General features: G+C 48.3%; 2 protein-coding genes across 3 annotated transcripts in view; one reads left to right on the top strand and one right to left on the bottom strand.

Annotated features, from left to right (window-relative positions):
* Positions 1 to 14,729, top strand: part of actn4 (actinin, alpha 4) — a 38,893-nt gene extending 24,164 nt beyond the window's left edge. Inside the window, exons 5-21 of one of the 2 annotated variants that reach the window (XM_083680980.1) lie at positions 147 to 234; positions 396 to 474; positions 723 to 804; positions 2,712 to 2,797; positions 4,544 to 4,636; positions 4,853 to 5,083; positions 5,364 to 5,511; positions 5,794 to 5,944; positions 6,286 to 6,394; positions 6,577 to 6,717; positions 7,157 to 7,339; positions 7,694 to 7,828; positions 8,187 to 8,366; positions 9,667 to 9,813; positions 11,580 to 11,660; positions 13,496 to 13,654; positions 13,903 to 14,729. In XM_083680980.1, coding sequence (XP_083537106.1) covers positions 147 to 234; positions 396 to 474; positions 723 to 804; positions 2,712 to 2,797; positions 4,544 to 4,636; positions 4,853 to 5,083; positions 5,364 to 5,511; positions 5,794 to 5,944; positions 6,286 to 6,394; positions 6,577 to 6,717; positions 7,157 to 7,339; positions 7,694 to 7,828; positions 8,187 to 8,366; positions 9,667 to 9,813; positions 11,580 to 11,660; positions 13,496 to 13,654; positions 13,903 to 14,061 — 2,252 coding nt within the window. In that variant the 3' untranslated portion in view covers positions 14,062 to 14,729. Of the gene's footprint in view, positions 1 to 146; positions 235 to 395; positions 475 to 722; positions 805 to 1,448; positions 1,535 to 2,711; positions 2,798 to 4,543; positions 4,637 to 4,852; positions 5,084 to 5,363; positions 5,512 to 5,793; positions 5,945 to 6,285; positions 6,395 to 6,576; positions 6,718 to 7,156; positions 7,340 to 7,693; positions 7,829 to 8,186; positions 8,367 to 9,666; positions 9,814 to 11,579; positions 11,661 to 13,495; positions 13,655 to 13,902 lie in introns of both variants that reach the window. The other variant, XM_083680979.1, reaches the window with a different exon arrangement.
* The window catches only part of fosb (FBJ murine osteosarcoma viral oncogene homolog B), a 136,767-nt gene that overhangs the window by 13,626 nt on the left and 107,610 nt on the right, over positions 1 to 15,531 (bottom strand). The window lies entirely within an intron of this gene.

Below are 15,531 nucleotides of genomic sequence, written 5' to 3'. Positions count from 1 at the left end.
AATGTATTTTCTACCACCAAGTACGTCACTTTGTGGTAGACGATATTAAGCTCATGACGGAGCTCGAAGGCTAAATTCATCTCCATCTCTGTGTCTCTCCTCCACTCCCCCCCCCCCCCCCCCCTCCTCCTCCTCCTCCTCTCCAGAGACCTCTGCCAAGGAGGGGCTGCTCCTATGGTGCCAGAGGAAGACCGCGCCCTACAAAAACGTCAACGTGCAGAACTTCCACATCAGGTACGCACGCACACACACACACCCACACACACCTAAACAGGACTGCGTGCTCTTTTAGAAAGGCTGCCCTCTGCTGGTGTGTTTTTCCAATCCTACAAAAATGTCTTCTCTCTCCTCACGCCTCCCCTCCTCACCCATGTATCTGTGTCTCCCCCCCTCAGCTGGAAGGATGGCCTGGCCTTCAACGCTTTGATCCACAGACACAGGCCAGAGCTCATCGACTACGACAAGCTGAGGAAGGTGAGTGTCAACACACAAACAACAACAACAACAAACTGACTAACAAACTGTCCTCCCGTACACAAAAGAAAGCAAGGTTTTATTCAATGGAGCGAAATGTTTAGAAAAACACAGAGCAGTCGTATTTAGAGATGAGCCTAGCCCTTGTTCTCGGACGACAACGATGAATCACATCTTGTTACGCCCTCCCTCATTGGCCCGATGCTCCCGCGTCGAGTCAAATCCTAACGCTCTGATTGGTTGTTCAGGACGACCCCGTGACCAACCTGAACAATGCCTTTGAGGTGGCTGAGAAGTACCTGGACATCCCCAAGATGTTGGACGCAGAAGGTATGTGGACACACTGTCGTATGTGTGTGTGTGTGTGTGTGTTTGAGAATGATCAAAAGGATGCTTGGGCACGTGTCTGTGTAGTGTGAGTGTGAATGATCAAGAGGATGCTTGGGTGTGTGTGTGAGAGAGAGAATGAGAGTGCGCTTGTGTCTGTGGTGTTTGTTTGTGTGTGTGATGAGCAGCGTGTATTACTGTGTCATGATCATATGTCTACTGCACATGAATGCCTTTCCATGAAGACCCCCCTCAGCAGGTGTTGTATGGTTGCAGCTGTGTTCATCACCACCCACAGAGCCCCCCCCCCCTCCCTCCGCCCATTATTACCCTTCTATTATCCATCCCCCTCTTTTTCTGTTCCAACTGGAATGCCTCAGAGTACGGAGTGTCTGCCTGTATGTGAAACTGTCTGTCCCCTGTCTGTCCATTCAGGGCTGCCTGTGAAACTGTTCTGTCTCTGTCTGTGTGTGTCTGTCTTAGTCGACCCCCTAAATGTGTAACTGTCCTGTGTCCTATCTCTGTGTGTGTGTCTGTCTGCCTGTACAGTGTGTGTGTGTGTGTGTGTCTGTCTGCCTGTACAGTGTGTGTGTGTGTGTGTGTCTGTCTGCCTGTACAGTGTGTGTGTAACTGTGGTTTCCCCACAGACATTGTGAACACTGCTCGTCCGGACGAGAAAGCCATAATGACCTATGTGTCCAGTTTCTACCATGCCTTCTCTGGAGCACAGAAGGTACCCCCTCCCCAACCCCCCCCATTCCCAACCCAGATACTAACACCTTCTGCCCCCCCCCCCCCCCCCCCCCCCCCCCCCCCCCCGGACCTGGACCCGGACCCCTACCCCCCCCCCAAACCCACGCTGCTACTCTCCAGCATGGCTTCTTCCTCCAGCGTTGGGATGGGCCTCACCGAGAACTGGTCGGGACGCGACCTTCCTCCAACACACACACGCACACACATGCAAGCGAGAGACTACCCATAGTCTTCAGAATGTTGAGTCATGCTCGTAAACACAGTGACTAGCCTCTTTGCTCTTCGTGTGTGTGTGTGTGTGTGTGTGTGTGTGTGTGTGTGTTCTCATTCAGTTGGAATTAGATAATGTCAGTCTTATTGTCTTACAAAGAGCGAGCAAGAGAAACATGACAAGTGAAACCTATCCATCGGTGCAGGGTGAGATTGAAATGGACAAACTCAGGACCTTAGTCTTTCTAGATTAAAGTTTTTACTTTGTGTGTGTGTTTGTTACTTTAATCTAGAAAAACAAAGTGTAAATAAAGACATTCATGGGCATCACTCCTCTCTCCCCCTCTTCTCTCTCCCCATAGTCTCCTCTCCCCCTCTGGAATACAGACGGGAAGCTTGCTGACGGTCTCTTGTTTTTCTGAGCCACTGTAATTAATTGTGTATGAATTGAGGAGTTGTTTGTGAGCCTTCTAGTCTCAGGAGAGGTGTGTGTGTTTGTGATTGCCGTCAGCAAGCTGTGGAACGCGTGCGTGTGCGTGCATGTACAGAGCTCAGGAGGGACTTCCACTGTGTTTATGAGCCTGACGCATATTCCAATTCACATAGCGTGCAGTCTAAAAGTGCTCTGTGTGTGTGTGTGTGTCATTGTGAGAGAAGAGTCCCCAGCTCCACATCGTGGCCCTGGCAGACCCCTCCCTCTCTCCTGAGGGGGACCCTCTCTCTCACTCTCTGTGACGGTGATAGTCCCTCAGCTGCAGTACACCCTGGGAGCCTCCTGGGGGCGGTGTTGCGGCGGGTCCCCTGACCCACAACCCCTCACTCTCCTCTGCGCCATCTGTAGGGATCTCCTGGCTTTGGGTAGCTTGGCTTCACTGCTTCTCTCTCTCTCTCTCTCTCTCTCTCCCTCCTTTGTTCCCTCGCTCCGTTCTCTGCCTGGCTGCGGGTAGACATCGTGGGCACACTGCGACCTGATGAGAAAGCCATCATGACCTATGTGTCCTGCTTCTATCACGCCTTCTCTGGCGCCCAGAAGGTGAGCACCCCCCTCCTCCCCCCACTACCTTTCACCCCCACTACCTTTCACCCCCCCTGACCTCTGTGACGACATCAGGGGTCACTGAGTTGTCACACGGGCCGGGGAACACGCTGACGAAGCTTTGGGCTCACACACCTCAACAACAAACACCTTTTCATTTTTCTCTCAATAACTGCCTCGTTTTTAATGCCGGACATTAGCAGTGTTTACCATAAGCTTTACGACAGTAACTTTACTACAGTGCCTTTACTACCCACTTTACTATAGTAACTTTAAGGCAGTCTGCTTAGAGAAAAGGCTCACAGTCTGTAGAGGAATCATAATAATAGTATCTATGGGAAACACTGATAATACCAGTCCACATTTCTCCAGCTGTTTTAACACTTTTCTGATGGGAAATGGTCTCCTCCTTTTAAAACAATGTTTCAATGTGTGTTTATGTATTGTTGTGAATATGTGTATATACAGTACCAGTCAAAAGTTTGGACACACCTTCTCATTCAATGGTTTTTCTTTATTTGTATTATTTTCTACATTGTAGATTAATATTGAAGACAACAAAACTATGAAGGAACACATATGGAATTATGTAGTAAACAAAAAAGTGTTAAACAAACCAGAATATGGTTTATATTTTAGATTCTTCAAAGTAGCCACCTTTTGCTTTGATGACAGCTTTGCACACTCTTGGCAAGGTGTGTCCAAACATTTGACTGGTACTGTACATATATATATATATGTAGTAAGTAGTCTGTTATTTTACTTTTTATAGGCAAGATGTAATACTGTAGTCTTAAACTGTTTCTTTATTTCAGTGGTAGTTAAATCCAAATCAAGCCAGGGGTGATGTGGACACAAGCGGTACAGAACCAGAATGTCCTTGTTTGATCAGGCGTGGCATGTAGCTTTAAAACACACCGCAGTGTCAGCGCACAGAGTTCCTTAACTAACCATCGTCAGTTGTAGCATGCTGCATTAGAGCCATACAGTTAGTGTGTGTGTGTGTGTGGGGGTGTGTGTGTGTGTGTACGGTTTTTTAATAACCTGTGCTTGACCATGCGCGTGTGTGTGTACCGTAAGGCACTGCTTGTGTGTGGAGTTTGCGTGTCGTTCACCCAGAGTTCACCAGAACTTAAGCAAGTTAAACGTTAAACTTTTAAGCGGTATTTAATAACCTATCGGTAAGACAAGACCAGCTAGTAACACAGTACTTAGTGAACACAAGTTTGAACTTGCGATTTGCCTCTTTATGTTTGAACGGTAGGCAGCTGACCTTGTGCTTTTGACCACATTCAGATAGAACTCAAGGGAATACCTGACTTGATGTTGACGGGCATAATGCGTTATGGCACGATCCTAATGCACGAGCAGGCTTGTCATAAGGGCATATGGGCTTCATATGTCTACTTATGATTCTTAGTCATATCAGCCATTACCACATCAGAATCAGAATTCTTTTATTTGGCCAAGTATATTTGCACATACAGAAAATTGAGTTGGTGAGGTTGGTGCATGGGACATAACAAACAATAGCAAGTATTGACAAGAGACAACATTATGAATGGATGTAATCGTAAACCAGTGGCCCTCGATGCTCTTAACAAGTGACAGTGCATTATGCCTGCTGCCATCAAGCCAAGTGTTGCCCACTTCACCCCTGTATGCGCCCTCGGAGTGGATGACCCAATCCTAAACAGCTGATTGGCGTATGTGCAAAATACTGACACGTCTGATCTGTGATAGGCCGAGACTGCAGCCAATCGAATCTGCAAGGTGCTCGCCGTCAACCAGGAGAATGAGCATCTGATGGAAGACTATGAGAAGCTCGCCAGTGATGTGAGTACCTGTCTGTCTGTCTGTCTCTCTGTTTGTGTCTGTCTCTGTCTGTGGGTTGGTTGGTCGATCGGTCTGTCCGTCTCTTTGTCGATCAGTCTGTCTGTCTGTCTGTGTCTCTGTCTCTAGCTTTCTACCGGCTCCGTTTTCTCCTCCAATATGTTCTGTTCTTTTTTTTCTTCTTCTTACGCTCCTCTCCCCCCCCCCCCACCCCGACAGCTGCTGGAGTGGATCCGCAGAACCATCCCCTGGCTGGAGAACCGGGCCCCGGAGAAGACCATGACGGAGATGCAGCAGAAGCTGGAGGACTTCCGGGACTACCGCCGTGTCCACAAGCCGCCCAAGGTGCAGGAGAAGTGCCAGCTGGAGATCAACTTCAACACCCTGCAGACCAAGCTGAGGCTCAGCAACCGGCCCGCCTTCATGCCCTCCGAGGGCCGCATGGTGTCGGTGAGGAGACGCGCGCGTGCGCACACACACACACACACACACACACACACATTGTCTCTCTCACACACACACACACAAGTGTAACACACATACAAGCATGCAACACATACTCACATCGTCTCTCTCTCACACACACACACAAAAGCGTAACATATATACACACACTCACATTGTCTTACACACACACACATACACATACACACTCTCTGGACCACAAGTAGTGGTATAGGTACAGCATTCCGGTGTTTCTGATCCCGGTTTTCCCTCCCCGTCGCCGTAGGACATCAACGGGGCATGGCACAACCTGGAGGGGGCAGAGAAGGGCTACGAGGAGTGGCTCCTGAACGAGATCCGCCGGCTGGAGAGGCTGGACCACCTGGCAGAGAAGTTCCGCCAGAAAGCCACCATCCACGAGTCCTGGACAGACGGTACGGAGTCCTTACACTGTTACTAAAGCCACCTTACATAGAGAGAGAGACTCATGAAGCTCAACTCACCAACTGCCAAAGAGTTCCAGAACACTCACCACCTAGAGTGCCAAGTGTTCTATGTGGTGTTTACCTAGCAACAACACTTTGATTGGCTACAAAATGAAGCAGCATATTTGGGGCATTTTTGGTGAGTCACCCTCGGCACCTTAGAATGATGACAATTTGGGTGACCTGATTCACCCTCGGCAGAGGTTAATACTCTGTGTGTGTCCCTCACAGGTAAGGAAACCATGCTGATGCAGAAGGACTATGAGACAGCCTCCCTGTCGGAGGTGAAGGCCCTGCTGAGGAAACACGAGGCCTTCGAGAGCGACCTGGCCGCTCACCAGGACCGCGTGGAGCAGATCGCCGCCATCGCCCAGGAGCTCAAGTAAGGAAGGGATGGATGGATGAGAGGAGGGAGAGACGATAGAGAGGAGAAAAAAGGAAGGATGTGAATGACTGGGTTGAGAAATGGATAAGAGGGGATGGAGTGTTGAGGAGAGGTGTGGAACAAAAGAGATGGAAGGGGAGAAGGTGGGTGGAGGGTGTAAAGAGAAGGGTGGAGATGGGAGTTAGGAGGAGGAGGGTCAGATGAGGAGGGGCGGTGGGAGAAACAAGAAGCGAGAGAGAGGAGCTGATGGAGGACAGAAGAAAGCAACGTGTGTTGTGAAGGCTGAGGTAAAAGAGAGAGAGAATAATTGTGTGTGTGTTTCTGTCACTCTCTCTCAGTGAACTGGACTACTACGACTCTCCCAGTGTCAACGCCCGCTGTCAGAAGATCTGCGAGCAGTGGGACGCCCTGGGTAATCTCACCCAGAGCCGCAGGGAGTCTCTGGAGGTACGCCCTGCCCCTCACACACTCTCAGAAACCAATACACACTCTCAAACTCGTACACACTCTCAGAAACCCAGACACACACTCAGAAACCCAGACACCCAGACACAGTCCCTGCTAAAATAAAGGTTCAATAAAAATAAGAACTGACCTCTGACCTCCCCCTCCCCCTTCTCCCCCTCCAGAGGACAGAGAAGCAGCTGGAGTCGATTGACGAGCTGTACCTGGAGTACGCCAAGAGGGCAGCGCCCTTCAATAACTGGATGGAGGGGGCGATGGAGGACCTCCAAGACATGTTCATTGTTCACAACATCGAGGAGATCCAGGTAAGGCAGCCTCGGTCTCAGGTCCAACTTTAGATCACAGCGGGCCAGAACTTTACTTCACAGCGGGCCAGATTTGAATAATAAAAATCTGGTCTCAGTGACTGGAATGGATCATATGTTTTGAAGGAAAAAAAAAGCAAGCATTGTGTCACCAATTATTTAGGCCAGTGACTCATAATGAGCTTCAGTGTTCACCTAATTAACCCCCATTACGACACACATTGATAAATATATATTTTTGTTTTGGTATCGTTTGCAGCCTGCTGCATTCTGTGTATGTGACTAAACTTGACGTTGACATTGGATGTTTAGAATGGAATGGTGCATAACTCCTCTCTCTTTTCTTGTCCATCCCTTTCTACTTCTCTCCTCATTTCTTCTTTTCTCTTTCTATCTTTTAATCACCCCCCTCTTCCCCCCCTCCCTCTCTCCGTCCCAGGGTCTGATTACAGCCCATGAGCAGTTCAAGTCGACCCTCCCTGAGGCCAATAAGGAGCGGGAGGCCATCCAGGCAATCCAGGCGGAGGTGCAGAAGATCGCCCAGTACAACGGCATCAAGCTGGGGGGTAACAACCCCTACACCACCATCACTCCCGAGAGCATCGACAACAAGTGGGACCAGGTATGTGTGTGTGTGTGAGATCTGCCTGTCATTTTGCTGGTCCAGTGAAAGAACTGTTTTTGTCACAGGACTCTCTGGGCTCACTGGTGTGTCTGTGTCTCTGTCTATACCTCCATATTTCAAGCAAAGTGTTTGTATTGATTTGGCTGGTGCCAGTCTTTGGTTTCGGGTGTGTGTTCAAATGACAAGCGTTAACTGTGAGCATTATAGAGGTTTAAGCTTAGATGCAGAACAGCCTGCGTCCACGCCACCACAGTTTTGATGAAACCGACAAGGCTCACTGGTGCTGGTCGTGTGAACTGTGAATGAAGCTGTGTTGACTGTGGCGCCCCCCTGTGGTGTGTGTGTGCGCAGGTGCAGCAGCTGGTGCCCCAGCGTGACCAGGCCCTGCAGGAGGAGCTGGCCAAGCAGCAGTCCAATGACCACCTGCGCCGCAAGTTCGCCACCCAGGCCAACATCGTAGGACCCTGGATACAGACCAAGATGGAGGTACTGCTAAGCATGAACTCTCAAACTGTTTGTTGGAATTGTTCCTGTGTGTCTCTGTTTGCGCCGAGCATTTCAAAGTAGGCTGCCTGAAAACATTTGAAAATGCTTTAAAATAGCATCTCAGAAATGTCTGAAACATGAGTTGTTTGAAGTAGTCACTTCAAATATAGAGGTTGTTCTTATGGGCTGTTTATTTCAAAATGCTCAAATACAGTGTTCCCAATTCCACATGCAAATACTCAAACACAGAAGTATTTCCACCCCGGTCTGTTATTCTCTAGAGGAAGCAGAAGATGGCAAACGTTAGAAACAGGAAGTCCGAAGCTGATGTGTCTGTGTCTTGTTGTTGTTCCTCCAGGAGATTGGGCGGATATCCATCGAGATGAACGGAACCCTGGAGGACCAGCTGACCAACCTGAGGGAATACGAACAGAGCATCATCGACTACAAGCCCAACATCGACCAGCTGGAGGGAGACCACCAGCTCATCCAGGAGGCCCTCATCTTCGACAACAAATACACCGCCTACACCATGGAGGTACGCACTCGATCTCAACTTCATTGCTCCACGAGGGGACTTGATTACGTGACGTTTTTCATTTACTCAGCAGAGAGAGTCCTAAAACCTGACGGGTGCGAATTTAAAATCCAATTCATTGTTAAAAAGGACCTCATCTGGCCCTCAATCATGCATGTGTTCATACCCTTAGTGCTTTTCACATCCATGATCACAATGAATCTAATGGGGATCTCCATCATTGTCAGTGTTTGTCCTTAAGAGCTGCATGTACTAAAAAAAAAAAACTGAAGAAACAGTAGGCGAAGGTAAGGCTGAGGTAAAAGAGAGAGTAGAATCAGTCAGGGACTTTAGCTAAACAAGAAATCCTCTAGATAAGGGCGGTAATTATTCAAATCGCTCGGATCACCCCACTTATGAAGAGGAAGTACGTTGGCCGCCTTCCACGCTTTGGGAGTGGTACCAGAGAGAACCGGTGTGTTAACAATGTGAGCCAGAGGTTCAGTTTGTCATGGGGCAGAGAGCTGCAGGGAGATACTGATCAGGCAGGCCAACCCGGCTTTGTTTTTGTTTTGTTTTTTTAAATATGTTTTTAGGGCATTTCTGCTTTATTGGGATAGAGATAGTAGAGATCGACAGGAAGGATGGGAGAGAGAGAGAGGAGGGATGACATGCAAGATAGGTCGAGGGTCGTAATCGAACCAGGAACCTTGCGATTATGTGTTAAGCGCATTAGTGTGCTACGCCACTGAGCGCCCCCGGCTTTGTTTTTAACATCTAAACATGAAGGATAACCAATCTGTAGATCTTTCCTTAGCCCACGCAAGGTTTCTTTCCTTGATTAATTCAGAGAGCTCAGACTGGCTTGATTGACATGGTGCAGCGAGACACCTGATATTGATTCAAATGCGTTCTTCCTTCCTGCCGTTCCACGGAGATCTGACGAGGTCTGGTCAGGAACAGCAACGCAGTAGAAAGCTAGCCTTGATCCAGTCGTGTTAGATCTGTGGGTGTTGGAGGTGGAGGCAAAGATAAGTTCCATTCAGTCGTTAAAGAAGATCGGGGTCAAGGTCCATTTTCACGGAACAGTGTAAACTGATGTGTTTACACTGATGTGTAAATCTCTCTCTCTCTCTCTCTCTCTCTCTCTCCCCCTCCCCCTTTGGTTGTAGTATACTTGTATATGTTGTACACTGCCACAGAAATGACTAGAAAATAGACAATGAATTTACATTTTTCTCCTTCCCTCCATCTGTCTTCCCCTCCCGTCTCCCTCCATCCATCTTCCCCTCTCCCCTCCCCTCTTCCTCCCTCTCCTCAGCACCTGCGGGTGGGCTGGGAGCAGCTCCTCACCACCATCGCCCGCACCATCAACGAGATTGAGAACCAGATCCTGACCCGCGACGCCAAGGGCATCAGCCAGGAGCAGCTGCACGAGTACCGCACCTCCTTCAACCACTTTGATAAGGTCAGGGCCCGACACTGGGGCAACGTTATTACCGCAGGGGCAACGTTATTACCGCAGGGGCAACGTAGAGGCAACATTATTACCGCTGGGGCAATGTAAAGGCAACGTTATTACCGCAGGGGCAACACTGTGGCAACATTATTACCGCTGGTACCTCCGCTAGTGTTTACGATCAAATGAGTGCCAATAATTGTAATTTATGATCTGTCACGAGAGAAACCGATAAACTCTCTCTCTCTAAACTGATTTATCTCACAAACAGAGACCTGAAGTCATGATCGGGTCATAAACATGTGATGACTGTCGTTTCTAAGGAACGGCCAGGTCACCAGGGGACTGTAAAATATGGTGTTACCTTATTGTTTTCATTTTTAGCCAGAAGGATGATATTTATACATGCACATTCTTGAATGAATGTATGAATGATTACATTTCATGTCATGCTGCACTGTGCGGTCAATTGTTTTGTATAACCTTTATTTACCCAGGTTAGTCTCCTTGAGATATATAATATAATAATAGTAATGTGTGCCGTTTAGCTGACGCTTTTATCCAAAGCAACTTACATTGCAGTGAGTGCATACATTTCTCAGTATACAGTACCAGTCAAAAGTTTGGACACACCTTGCCAAGAGTGTGCAAAGCTGTCATCAAAGCAAAAGGTGGCTACTTTGAAGAATCTAAAATATAAAACATATTCTGGTTTGTTTAACACATTTTATTTTTTAACTACATAATTCCATATGTGTTCCTTCATAGTTTTGATGACTTCAATATTAATCTACAATGTAGAAAATAATAAAAAATAAAGAAAAACCAATGAATGAGAAGGTGTGTCCAAACTTTTGACTGGTACTGTATATGAAATCCCTAATGGGATTGTTAGTCGCTTTCAGTGCTAGATGTTGATTTAGCTATGATGTCACTGCAGACTCACTCAGGGGGCAGGAGTGAGAGAGCTAAGCTTGTAAGTACAACCCCCGTTGTCTTTGGGCCGTCGGGAGAGCACTGACCCTGTTCACGTGGCAGTAGCCAGGTTCTACAAGCACCGTTGGTTGGTTGTTTACTGGAGCTGAGTGCACTGGGTGAGGGGAAGGATTTGGATGTAACACCACTTCAGTCATCCCTGCCATCTCCATCCCACTCCATAGATTATCACCTCACCTCACCGCCTACGCATGCCACCTAATGTTGGGTCCGTGTCAATACTGAATTTCACGTGGACACACACACACACACACACACCCACCCACACCAAACCTTGTGCAACATGACTAGATTCATCACGTAGTCTATATAGATGATTATTTCAAGCAGGTACCATGATGGCAGATATAGGGATCTATTGAAATCATTATCTTATCACTGTGAACAAGGCCAGCCAGGGTAGTGGACACTGTTTCCCATCGTCAGAGAATTAAAGCGATCGTTTCTCTGAAACCACAAACACTTTGGTGAATGTCGAGATGTTTTGAAGTTTACTCAGCACGATACACTCATGTCCTACTTCTCAGGTTTGATATAAGGCTCACTGTGTTCAGATCATGTGTGTGTGTGTGTTTCCCATAAGTCCTATAATGGTCATTGTCTGATATCCATGATCTTTGTCTGTCTGTCCGTCTGTGTCCACCTCTCCACGTTCTCTCCAACCCCCCCCCCCCCCCCCCCCCCCCCCGCATCACCACCATCCCTGTAATTGGTCCATCCATGCATCCATCCATCTGTGTGTGCTGCCCTGTGATTGGCTGGCTGGTTGGTGACCTCAGGACCACAGCGGTGCCCTGATGGCTGAGGAGTTCAAGGCTTGTCTGATCAGCCTGGGCTACGATGTGGAGAACAACAAGCAGGTAGGAAAAACAACCTCGCTCGCCAGCAGGGCTGCACTACCCCGTCCTGGCCTCCAGAGGGGGCTCTGTTCGATTCAGCTCGCCTTTTCATACCACCCTCACCACAGAGTTGAATATCAACACTAAAGGGAGCACTCCTCTAAATAAACCTCAATAGGTACGAGAAGAGCCATGACAGGCCATGTCCAATTTAGAAACGGTCAACTCAGTTTAACTGTTAGCATTAGCCTAAAGGTATCGTTGGGTGATTGACTGCCCCTACCTTGCATGAGTCAGTGTTCCCTCGGGTAGGAGGCATTCACTCAGACCAATATGTGGCAACAACCACCTTTTCTAAAGCCATTTACAACATATTACGTACACATACATACTACATGTGAAGAGGAAACCCAAGCAAGTCCTACCCAGTTGACTGCTTCTAAAATGGAGACAGCCTGACATGACGCTCACCCGTGCTGTCACAGAAGAGGTGAATGGGATGGATAGGATGTGCTCTGTCTCGGTTGGATGTGTCATTCTCTGTGGCGCTCGTTTATTTTCTCGTTCCCTCGCCCCTGCCTCAGCCTCAGCTCCAGCGCCAGCTAGAAAAGCCATCTGGTTGCTTTTGCTTTGATTTGAGACTCCTCACTTAATTGGTTTGCTTTTTTCCTCTCTTTTTTCTCTATCATTCTCTTCACATGACTCACCTCCCTCTCTCCGCTCCTTTCTTCTTCTTTTTTTTCATCTTCACATTCCCAATCTGTCCATTTCCTTTTTCTCTTTCCATCTTCTTACACTCCTCCTTTCCGGTCTCATTCTCTACTTACCTTGCCCGCCCCCCTCCCCTCCCCTCCCCTCCCCTCTCCTTTCTTCCATGGCTCTCTCTGTCCTTCCACTCCTCCTCCTCCTCCTTCTCATCCCTCGCTCCGCGGCCACAGAAGCGTACAGGGCAGATGGACACAGACAATTACCGCGCTCTGCTCGTTGCCACAGGAAACAGCCTGGTACTGCCACTTCTTTCTGCTTGCGCTCTCTCTCTCTCTCTCTCTCTCTCTCTGTCTCTCTCTTTCTCTGTCTCTCTCTCTCTCTTGTTTCTCTCGCTCTCTCTCTCTGTCTCTCTCTCTCTGTCTCTTTCTTGTTTCTCTCTCTCAGCTTGCGCTCTCTCTCTCTCTCTCTCTGTCTCTCTCTCTGTCTCTCTCTCTCTTGTTTCTCTCTCTCAGCTTGCTCTCTCTCCCCCTCTCTACTGTACATCCTTTCTCTCTTGCTCCTCCTTTTTGTCTCTCTCGAGTTTAGAAAAATAACCTTACCGTTGTACTTTTTAACCCTGGTAAGCATGATGTAACTGTACAGTAACTTGTCCCAAAAACCCTCAAAGCGGCAATCTGGTATTGGTCCATCCATTTTTAGACTTTTAAATTAATTATTTATAGCCATTAATTATTGAAAAATATAACTTTGAAATGCCTCATCAGTTTAGTTCAACTGTCTTACCCCATCAGAACCCTATCAAAAAAATATTTTTTTAGTCCATGGTTTGTAAAGAACATGGTATAGCTTCAAAACATGGTTCAAACTAGCTTCGTCTATGACTTTGAGAGTGGTTACATTTCTCCAGCCCCATCCCTCAGCAAGTGGGGAGACTGCTTTGTTGTTGTTTGAATCCCAGATTGCCCCTTTAACACCCCCGACTAGTCCCTCTACAGATGTAACATTTTTGTGAGGATATTATCCACGTTGGCTATCCCTTAAATTATTTTTTGTGGTAATATTTCTCTGAGAGGAGAGATGAGAGGTCCCCTCCCACTGTGTGTGTCTGTGTGTGTGTGTCTGGGTTAACCTGTGTCCATGGTTTCCAGGGAGATGCCGAGTTTGCCCGTATCATGGGCATCGTAGACCCCAACAACAGTGGTGCCGTGACCTTCCAGGCCTTCATCGACTTCATGTCCAGAGAAACCACAGACACAGACACAGCTGACCAGGTCATCGCCTCCTTCAAGATCCTGGCCGGAGACAAGGTGTGTGTGCGTGTGTTTCTGCGTGCGTGTGTTTCTGCGTGTGTGTGTTTCTGCGTGTGTGTGTTTCTGTGTGTGTGTCCATCACTCAGCTGTCTCCTGGGTGTGCAGGATGTGTGTGTGTGTGTAATGAGAGAGAGAGAGAGAAAGTGTGTGTGTAAAGCTAGTTGAGTAGCTTTTGACAAATGATGCTCAATAATAATAATAAGTTACCATCTCCCTCCCTCCCTCTCTCTCTCTCCCTCCGTCAGAACTTCATCACGGCTGAGGAGCTGAGGCGGGAGTTGCCTCCGGACCAGGCAGAGTACTGCATCGCCCGCATGGCGCCCTACGCTGGCCCGGACGCCACCCCCGGTGCCCTCGACTACATGTCCTTCTCCACGGCCCTCTACGGGGAGAGCGACCTCTAAGAGCACCGCACCGGAGGGAGGGGGAGGGAGGGAGGGGGGGTGGGAGAGAAGGGAGGGGAGAGAGAGGCTGGCAAGGGCAGACTCCACCCCTCCACTGAGAGGAGGAGAGAGGGAGGGGCGGGTGGATTGTGAGGGAGGTGGCGAGGGTGGGCTTGCTATGTGATTGGCTGCGGTTCTGCAGAAGAGGGCGGAGCTGCATGTGGAGGAGCCTCGTGATTGGGTGGGGAGAAGGGGGGGGTGGGGTTGAAAGCTCTCCCCATGCTCTCTAAGGTCCTGGTCCTGAAGTGCCCCTGAGTACGCCGGTTTTCATCTGGAAATCGGATTTTGAGTTTTTGATGAAACTATTAGTTTAGATTGGCTTTGGCCAGCGGTGCTTGAGCTCTATGATGTTATGATGTTTCCCACAGATCAACAACAATCAGTGTTCTTCTGTTAACGCGACTCTATAGAATGAAAGCCGGCCAACCCAGGGGAACTTCAGCGGTCAGGACAAGGAGAGAACCTGTAGTGCTGCAAGTTGAATCTGGATGACCTCTGCTTAGGGGGAGGGGAGGGGAGGGGGCACAAGCTATTCTGATAATACTTATGCTACTTTTATGTTTTGTTAATTTTATTTTCTCTTGCCTGGGTGTGGGGGCGGGGTAGGGCAATCAGATTGTGGGCGGGGGGGTGGGGAGGGGGGGGCGGAGGGGTCGTTTTTTTGCTTTGGCGGGTGGAGATGTTTGCATTAGAACACAGAGATATATGAAGGGGAGGGGGGAGGGGGGCGGGGGGGGAAGAGATGAATTACATATTTACCCATAAACCCATTTTGCTGGATAAGTGGAAGTCCGATATCTAACCTCAGCTTCTCTCCTCCTTTTCCCTGTGCGTTCTGTTGCTTTTCTCCAGCAAAAGGGGTTCCGTGGGTTCCGTGCTGTACATACTTATTTTTCCAGTACGCAACACAGTCAGAATACTCATTGCAGGCCTGTAGGGCGCAAGCAAAGTGGCATTTTAAAAAAATAAAAAAATAAAAAGCGACACGAAAAAAAATAAAAAGAGCGTTTTCACATACAGAGTACCGTAGATAGGTTTGAGTTCTTTTTCTCCAACACAAGTCAAATAAAGGACCACCTTGTCGTATTGAAGAGGACGTGGTAACAGTTTAGTCGAAGGACGCTTCGCGACGTTAAGCGGCCTTCATAGAACCTGTGTTAACGTCACGACATTCGACGCACATTATGTTGGCATTGGTGAAACATTGCTTCCATGATGCATCACTTTCACGCGACGTGCTCTCACTCTATTGATTTAATGATAGTTTAAACTGTTAGACAACAAGGTTGAGGGGTATATATATCTCTACAAGCACAAGTGAGGTCATGTAAAGGTTATATTGGTAACATGAAGGCCTACTATCCTCCACTGAATTGTTGCCATAGAAACTCTGCTTTGGAGAGGTCCCTGACGATGTTGAAAATGATGGCA

Source organism: Argentina silus (genome assembly GCF_951799395.1).
Source record: "Argentina silus genome assembly, chromosome: 11".
Lineage (NCBI taxonomy): Eukaryota > Metazoa > Chordata > Actinopteri > Argentiniformes > Argentinidae > Argentina > Argentina silus.
Note: the sequence above shows the minus strand (reverse complement) of the source record. Positions and strands in the feature narration are given on the sequence as shown.